Here is a 9,361-nt window from a genome sequence, read left to right as displayed (position 1 = left end):
GTGTCAACTACACCCTTGTGCCATGTTAAATTGCGGAGCTTTTGAGTTTTCACAATACTATGAGGCCGTGGCGCCATGGCGAATTTCGATGACTCGCCATGGAAATCTTATTGCCTCTCATTTTGTCATACATTTTCTGACCTTGACCAAAGTGAACACATATGATAAGGCTCCACCCCTGAACATATTTCAACTGCCATATTTGACATCAAGGACAGCGCCACCTAGTGGGAACAGGAAATGTCATGTTTTACACTTTGGGGTACAGTATAGTGATGGGTGACATCTGCAGCCTAAAATTTCTCCAGGAAAGCCTTAAGGAGTTGGTCTTGGGGTACAGTGAAAACTGTGAGTTTTCGCGAAAGGGTGTGACCCCAGCAGCATGGCGAACTTTGATGTCACGCCATGAAGAAACAAATTAGTATAACTCAATGAAATCCAGTCTGATCAGTACCAGACTTTACAGGCATGATGTCAGACCCGCCCTGAACAGATTGATGTGCCCATTGTCGGAAATACGGACAGCGCCACCTAGTGGCAACAGGAAATGTCATGGCTTTAACTTTGTTGTACTGATTTTCACAGGTTGATCGTGGCCACCTCAAAAGCGGTGAATATCACCATCAGTCCCTCGTGATGCTTCAGTGCAAAAATTGTGACTTTAAACTGAACGGCGCACCCTGGTGGCTGTTAGGTATTTTGATACCATAGTAGCATTTACAGGATATTGTTTTATACAGGAAAACTGTTACTCAATAAGGCCCAACTACTAGTTGTTTTTCTCTTTCTCTGTGACCCAAGAATTAATGTGTAGGACTCACAAGCTGGTACCCCAAGGTCGAAAACACCACAGAGATGAGACCACTTCCTTACTCCCATCCTCCCTTTTTCTTTATCTCCTGGAAAAGGCTCGTTAAAGGCTAGGTGGTTTGTTTCAGAATTCACTAATGAAAGAACTCTGTATTTTATGTCTAGGAGTGTATTTTGCTGGGATGATCATAAATTGTAGCTGAGCTGATAAACTACACACAGGATACTTCTTTGCTCACAAGGCAGGAAGACGTTTCCTTATTTGGTCTGTACCGGTTTGAACTGGGAAAGCTGACACACGAACCTTTTTTTCCTCTATATAAACTGCTGTGTATCAAATAAACCTTTGAGTCGATTTGGGAAGACAACCTGAAGCAGTCTGTGTTTCCTTGTTCTCCCAAGCTGCTCCCGACGTCGTAACTAACCCAGCTGAATGGCATACCTGAGTGTTACTTTAAATAATTAGGAATCTTAGAAGGAAAGGACAGAACTCTGCTTATCGCTCACGCCACGGAGGAAACCCGGGAAGGCAATTTCCTTCAGTGGCAACGCAGTTCATCATGAAAGATGAAGTGGCTTTTGAGGGGCTTGGAAAGTTTATAGAGGCTTGAAATTAGGCGCACACCTCCAAATGGATGAAGGCATTGTTGTTATGTAACCATTTTCCTTGAATAGCGCAAAATGGCTCCACAGCGCCCCCTACAATATTTCAAAACATCAGCCCCTGCTCTGTGTTTCATCTATGAGTCTGACACTTGGTAAGCTTGTGTAAGATATCAAGGTGTACAAAAAAGTATCTTGGAGCAATATCCCAAATCCAACAGGAAGTCAGCCATTTTAAAATTAATGTGTAATTTTGATGACATTTTCCCCCCTTTTCAGGCCTCATACTTTGACGAACTCCTCCAAGGGATTTCATCATATTGAAGCATTCTTCAGTGTGTAGAATCTAAAGACCTTTGTGATGTTAAATTGCGAAGCTTTTTCCGTTCAGGGAAACGGGGTGGTCATGGCGGCACGTAGAGTTTCAATCACTCGCAAAAAGCAGTAATCTGCTGTCACTAAAAACACAATGTCCAATCTCTCCCAAAGGTCGCAGGTGTGATGAGACTCGAGCTTGGAAATGTTTGTTATGCTATTTGTCAATAATGGTTAGAGCGCCACCTAGTGGCATGACTATAATCCTGGTTGAATAAGATGAAATGTTAGCTGGTGATTAAAAGCATGAAATCCATCAATGTGACATCACATCGGACGTGCCGGTTTGAGGTGTTGGCAGTGGCTCGACGTGCCGGGGGTGCGAGGGCCCTCATAACGCTGCTTGCAGCTTTAATTTTGATTGAAACTGTCAGAGAAAACGGCGGCTTTGAGCAAGCCAGGATATTAGTTTACAGAGGCTGTTAAAATTATATGTCTAACATAGAAATGTTGGTGACACAATAATTTCATCCTAATGGCACTGACATATTCATAGGGTTAATTTTTGAGACAAAATGTCATGAGGTAGTCATGATTTTGCAAATATCCACCTTGTAGTGCAGTTTGCACAAAAATGCACTCACCCTACAAACAGTTGTTGTGTGGGACACCAGTAGCCCATGTCTGTTGCTGTAACATTAGTTCATGTTTAGAATAGAAAATCTCAGCTCACTGATTTGATCGGGGCAATAGTGCGCCTAAACTGTTGCATAATTTTGCTGAGAGATCTTTTACTTTGTGGTAATCTTAGATGAGTAGTTTTATGGGTAGTCATTCAGTGTTCCCTTAGTGCCAAAATATAACAGATGTTGGTGTACTATAACTGAAGTAATGATGTTAAGTCCTTAAAGTCATATTCTTTTATTGTCATGACTGTATTTGAAGCTATTTTTATTTTTGTATGATACCTGATTTATATGGAATATGACTGAAGTAAACTAAAGCCTAAAATACTTAGTCAGTCATTTGTTTAATATTAATTTAACATTATATAATTCACATATAAAACTATGAATTGTGATTTTAAATGGTTTAAAAGCATGTAGAATAGCATATGTAGGCAAGTATATTTCTCCTCTTTTTATTAAGAAGCAAAAACAAAAAGGGAAAAAAAAAGAAACAGGGCAGAGTTCGGTGGTTGAATCATCCGTCCCCACCAATGCCAAAACCAAATCTACGCCCTTGGTCTAGATGCTGGTGGTTTTGAAGATGACGACTTCGGCTTTGAATAAAGCTCCCACTGAGATGTCCAAGGTGAAGATGGTAAGGAGGTGGGTTTCACAAGAGTGCAACACGGAGGCTGATTTGCTCGAAAAAGGCAGGCAAGACGATGACTGGTCTACAGTAACGTCAGTATTGAGATTGACAGTGTGGGAAAGCGGTAGTTGTGTAAAGAAGAGAAAAGTAGCTGAAGAGACAGAATGCATACACCTGGAAGAGATAAAAGTGAACCAGCAAGAAGCCTCTAGGGTCGCTGGAGGGAAGGATGGTGAATGGACACTGTTAGGTATTTTAGTACCATGGTAGCATTTACTGGATATTGTTTTATAGTGACATTATGCAGGAAAACTCTGTCATTCAATAAGGCCCCTTTTGTTTTAGTTATTTTTCTCTTTGACCCAAGAATTGATGTGTGAGAATCACAGGCTGGTACAAGGTTGAAATACCACAGAGATCACTCCCTCAGCTACATTAGTTTCTTAATCTTTTAGACGCCTGTTGAAGGCCAAATGGTTTGTTTCAGATTTCACTAATGTAAGAACTCTTCGTTTTGTGCCTTGAAAATATGTCGCTGAGATAATCACAATTGTAGCTGAACTAATAAACTACACAAAGGATGCTTCTTCACCCAAGGGCAGGAAGACGCTGCCTTATCTTGGTCTGTACTGGTTTAAACTGATAATCTGCTGTCTCATGAATTTTACCCTCTATATAAACTGTTGTACTTGTGAATAAAGTTGAGTCACTTTGGGAAGACAATCTAAAGCAGTCTCTGTTTTCTTGTTCTCCCAAGCTGCTCCCGAGCTGCTCGTACTAACACGCTGAATGGCATGCTTGAATATTACTTGAGAATATATTTGACTGTGTTACAGACTAAGGGACATTCTCTGCTGATAGGTGAAGGTACATTCTCTGCTGATAGACGTCCACGCCTCGGAGGAAGCCGATCCACGGAGTAGGCCCTGGAAACAGTTTCCTTCAGACAGCCTACGGAAAAGAATCTCCGTCCAGAAGGTGGCGGTAATGTACCTGAAGTGGTTTGCCAACCGTCATAAAAAGATAGAAGAAGAAAATGCAGCAGCTCAGATGGAGAGAAGACAACTGACCTAAAACATTCACATTCACATGTGAATCAGTCACATTCCACACCAGTTGGTGGCGGTAATGCACCATTCAGTTCTTTGACAACCGCCAATTAAATTTAGAAGAAGAAGGAAGAGGCGACGAAGAGAAGAAACCGGCTTCTCTGTTCTGTTCTCAGCTTTCAAACAGGTAAAAGAGTTTGTTTTTTTAATGCTAGCTTATTTGTTTAACTCTGAGTTAACGAGGATTTCTAGCACTGATATCTCGCGTTTAGGAAGAAAAGTAAACTTACGAGGTAATCAGTTTTTTACTTTGTCGAGTTCCAAGGAACGATGACGGCGATTACCGCCACCTAACAGCTAATAAGGTTAGCTTGTCTGAATGGTCGTGTGCGGTGTACGTGGCACATATGCAACTATATATGTACAAAATCTGCTCGTTTTGTACGGGTCAGATCACCTCAGATAAAAATCAGGAAGCATCTAACAAATAGCAAACGTTACTGCATGAAAACACAGATAAACCTGTTAGCTTTAGAAAGTTTGACGATGTTTATAGCTTGTATCTAAATCAGAGTTTCCCTGTGATTCGTCCTGTGCTGAATTGTTCATGTTCCACTACCTAGATAAACATGAGCGATCCCATGAGGGTGTTGGTGACAGGTGCATCCGGGTTGGTGGGCAGGGCCATACAGCATGTGGTGAAAGAAGGAGGAGCCAAGGAGGGGGAGGAATGGATATTCCTGTCCTCCAAAGATGCCAACCTCATGTGAGAGTTGCTCCGCTTCAAGATAAAATGCTGTCACATGTTTTGATACTATTAACCTGCTGGTGGCCTCTCCTCAGGAATATGGACCAGACCCGGGCAGTGTTTGAGAAACACCGGCCTACGCACGTCATCCACCTGGCTGCTATGGTTGGAGGGCTTTTCAAGAACATGAAATATAACCTGGACTTCTGGGTATGAGGAACCTGTTCATCTAATTAACTCATTTAATAGAAATGCTATGATCGTAGACTATCTAGATTCATGTTTTTGATGCTCATCCTGTTTTATTTACTTTCCAGAGGAACAACATTTACATCAATGACAATGTGCTGCAGGCAGCGCATGAAGCGGGCGTGGTCAAGGTTGTTTCCTGCTTGTCCACCTGCATCTTTCCTGATAAGACGACCTATCCTATTGACGAGACCATGGTGAATATACCTCCCTGCTCTTTCTGTGCATCAGCACATTTGGAAAAGAGCAGCTCACATGCGCTTCTCTTTACTACAGATCCACAACGGTCCACCTCATGAGTCCAACTTTGGCTACGCCTATGCAAAGAGGATGATTGATGTCCACAACAGGTACGTTATGTCTTCTATGTGTCATTTCTATCCTCTACCGCATTGTGCTTTCTCTCAGCTCTCAAATCCCTCCCTGGCAGACTGGTTTAGAACAGTTCTAATTATTTTCAAGAAGTCCAGCAAGGAAGCTGTTGTCTTAAAAGATCAACAAATGCAGGGTGTTTCAAAGGGGTAAAACAATCATGATCTTGCGGCTGACCAACATAATCCCAACAGTTTTTAGTTATACTTCTGTTTAGCATGTGTATAGTTTCACAGGACATATTAGTGTTTGAGAATTCTCCAATACTGTTATGTGTCACCCTCGCATAATGCCTCTGCCTATTTTTCAGGAAATGCATTTAAAACTTTCAGCCTCATGACATTTTTTTCCTGTGTGTGCTTCACAGAGCGTATTTACAGCAGCATGGGCGTTGCTATACAGCTGTGATTCCCACTAATGTGTTTGGTCCTCATGACAACTTTAGCATCGAAGATGGTCATGTGCTACCAGGTCTTATACATAAAGCATACATTGCTCAAAGTAAGTTGTGGATTTTTAAGTCCCTAACCCCATTGTCATTCCAGCATTTCTCTTTAAGCATTTACAAGTTTTTGGTGGTGTAAATGGACATGTGACTTCATCTACATGTTGTACTGTTCAGAGGGGGGGAAACCCTTGGTGGTCTGGGGCTCTGGCACACCTAGAAGACAGTTCATCTACTCTTTGGACCTGGCTCGTCTTTTCCTCTGGGTCCTGAGGGAGTATCCAGAAGTTGAGCCAATCATTCTCTCTGGTGAGTCCTCATAGACTCTATGACTCTTTGACTATTCAATGATGATGGCAGTTTAAGGATAAGTGTTCTTATAATGCTACATCTGTTGCTTCCAGTTGGTGAGGAAGATGAAGTGTCCATCAAAGAAGCAGCAGAAGCTGTTGTTGATGCATTGGGCTTTAAAGGAGAAGTCGTGGTATCCTTTCAGTAATGCAAGTTATTTGTTTTTGACAGTGGATTTGGAAGATTAACGTTAAATTCAGTTCAGTTTTATTTATATAGCGCTAAATCACAACAGCAGTCGCCTCAAAGCGCTTTATGTTGTAAAGTAAAGACTGTAGACTACTATAGAGAAAACCCCAACATTGCTTCTTGTTGTCTCATTGTTTCCTTTACCCGTGACATTCAGTTTGACACCAGTAAAGCAGATGGACAGTTCAAAAAGACGGCCAGCAATGCAAAGCTGTGCCGGTATCTGCCAGACTTCACTTTCACCCCCTTCAACCAAGGTGCGGCTGATGTAAAGCTTGACATTTAGATGCTAACAGTGTAGAAATTTCAAAAGACTCCATCAGTTACTGACTTGCCTGGTTCTTTTCACTTGCAGCTTTAAAGGAAACCTGTGATTGGTTTGTTGCCAACTATGACACAGCCAGGAAGTGAGAAGACTGCCAAAAAAATCGGTGCTAATTCTTGTTTCATCTGCTGTTGTGTTGGTAAAGAGTCTGGTGGTGGAGAGAGAGCTCGTGGAAAACAAAGTGCTTCACAGCACAAACACAAGGCAGTTGGTGTTGAGTCTTACTGTTGTTGCCCTCTTTCTGCAGCACCATACTGTTTTGTGCTGAATGTTGGGTGCAGGACCTGGGACCCCTTTTCGGTACATGGACTCTATTTAGCTGGATTCAATCTTGGATAATTTGTCAGAATACCAGTTTGAAAAGTATTGGACTGAAATGATGCCACCGAGCCATGGTGGCATTATTCTTGTGTCAGGAACTGGTTAGAATCCTTGTCTGTGTATAAAAGGTGGGTGTAGCTGCAGGGTCTAAATTGTGAGCTAATGCAGAAGTGCCTTAAACCTGTATTCTTTTTAATGGCCAGCAGGGGGTGACTCCTGCAATTGTAAAAAGCAGTCCAGTCATGTAGAAATCTTTGCTCATCCACAATCTGTGACCTCAGTAAACACTTTCCTTATGAGCTTGAGCTCTGTAGCTAGATTGAAGTGTTAGTGATTATAAAGAGACGTTAAATGACAAGTCTGTACCTTACCTCGTCACATCTGGTTTCAAAACACCAAATTGATGATTGCAAAAATCGCAACAGCTTCACTAAGCAAAGGGTAAAATCACAGTAGTGAAGTCCATCTATTGTATACTGGCTATGGTTGTGATTGTGGACTCAGTGTTAGAGAAGCATTTTTAAGAGACCACTGCAAATCATGATCATTTAGAGGTGCCCCTCAGTCAATAGGAAATAATACACACATGAAAGTTGCTACCAGTCTGTAGTAGGAGACAAAAATAATTTCCTTTCACGGCTCAACACAGCTATAAAATAAAATTAAGAAATTGTACTGCAAGGCCTTAAAGTCATCACTGCTGAATCCGTCCAGCTGCTGTGAGGAAGAGCGTTCTTCTTCTACGCCAGGGGTGCCCAATCCCGGTCCTCGAGAGCTACCGTCCTGCAGCTTTTAGATGCATCCCACACACCTGAATCAAATGAATGGCTTGTTATCAGGCCTTTGCCAAACATGATGGCATGCTGAAGAGATCAAACCATTTGATTCAGCTGTGTTGGAGTAGGGATGCATCTAAAAGCTGCAGGATAGTAGCTCTCAAGGACTGGGATTGGGCAGCCCTGTTCTACGCCCTCTAAATTCAGGTGCTTTCAGCTGGTTTTCCCATTTAGGCGCTCTTTGTATTTGCTTTTAAAAGGACTGACATTAATTATGCTGTAAAAGAAAGCTTTTCTGCCATTTTTCTACTGTCCCTCACTACATTTTTCTCTAGTCGAATTTTAAAGGGTACTGACTGAGCTACATGTAATCTTGGATGTCTTTTTTGTTTTTTTTCCTTCCCTCCCAGTTTTAACTTAAATTGCAGAGTTGCTGATTGTGGTTTCCAGTATCAGTGTTACCAGCAGGAAGAGTTCAGTCATCTCAGATTTAATCCAACTGTTTTAATCTAAACTAGATCATCCAGCTGAGCGTGGAACGTTTTAGGAACGTACAGATCGTGGGGTCTACTGTCCTTCAGTAAAAGAAAAATGATGTCATCGTCTATTCTACGACCCGTAAGAAGAAGTTTTAGAGTTTTATTCACTGTTGTAGCGTTAATCATTTCAGCTGGGAAATTATGGGCTCAAAATGTGGTCATAAATATTTTGTACTTGTAAATCAGTTTCGTATGAGTAAAAAGAATTTGTGTGTGTAAAAAAAATAAATAAATAAATAAATAAATAAATAAAAAATAAATTTGTGTGTGGACTTAGCCAAAAAAACCCTGCAAGTTACAAGTACGAATTTTGACCCAATTTTTCTTCCTTTCATCTGATTGGTCAATGTCATGTCAATCACAAATGTAACAATCCAATCAGAGAACAGATGGGTTTGGCTGTCGGAGGGGCGCTTTTTTGAACTGCAGGTCCTTGAAGGGTAATACAGTTTGAAGCTTGAGGATCTCTATATAAATATCCGATAGCAGCTAGGTCACCTAACTTTCAGCAGCTGTTGAAAAGATAAAGTTGTGGTATGTCAGTGGTTACAAACACCATTATTACTTTAGGATTAGTTTAACACAAAGTCAGGGCTGACCCAGGACCATTGCTGTGAGTCACAGTGCGCAGCATAAAAGTCCTTTCACATCGGACGAAGGATGTGCTGCTAATGCTAACTGCTAACTAAGAGCAAAGGATCCAGAATTTGTTGCGCTGGCTGCTGGGCTCTGTGGGTTTTTGCAGCTGCTCTACCTGTACTAGATGCACCTGCTCCTTGTCTTTTCTATCTCTGACTTTATGTCCTCTACAAGAGTTTTTTTTTTTTGCGCTAGTTCTTCAAATGCTCAATAAAAACATGTATGCTAATTCAAACCGAAGAAAGCTTTGTGATGAAGACTGTCATTTCCAAAACACTACCCACCCCCACCCCGCGGTCCGCAGTGCTGTTGA

General features: G+C 41.6%; 1 protein-coding gene across 2 annotated transcripts; it reads left to right on the top strand.

Moving 5' to 3' along the window:
- Positions 1–3,293: 3,293 nt before the first annotated feature.
- On the top strand, positions 3,294–8,642 carry LOC146689061 (GDP-L-fucose synthase-like). Of its 2 annotated transcripts, XM_085437724.1 has the most exons (10): positions 3,294–4,281; positions 4,718–4,860; positions 4,938–5,052; positions 5,160–5,288; positions 5,368–5,441; positions 5,831–5,964; positions 6,086–6,217; positions 6,313–6,392; positions 6,606–6,705; positions 6,804–8,642. In XM_085437724.1, exons 2-10 carry the CDS (start codon positions 4,724–4,726, stop codon positions 6,857–6,859), a joined length of 957 nt encoding a protein of 318 aa, XP_085293850.1. In that variant the 5' UTR covers positions 3,294–4,281; positions 4,718–4,723; the 3' UTR covers positions 6,860–8,642. The 2 variants fall into 2 exon arrangements, with proteins under 2 accessions (XP_085293850.1, XP_085293851.1); XM_085437725.1 differs by lacking the exon at positions 4,718–4,860.
- Positions 8,643–9,361: the final 719 nt, after the last annotated feature.

Source organism: Copadichromis virginalis, linkage group LG17 (genome assembly GCF_057382275.1).
Source record: "Copadichromis virginalis isolate Kocher_CV1m ecotype Utaka linkage group LG17, C_Virginalis_male_GT1.1, whole genome shotgun sequence".
Classification (NCBI taxonomy): domain Eukaryota; kingdom Metazoa; phylum Chordata; class Actinopteri; order Cichliformes; family Cichlidae; genus Copadichromis; species Copadichromis virginalis.
This window is presented reverse-complemented; position numbering and strand designations above follow the sequence as displayed.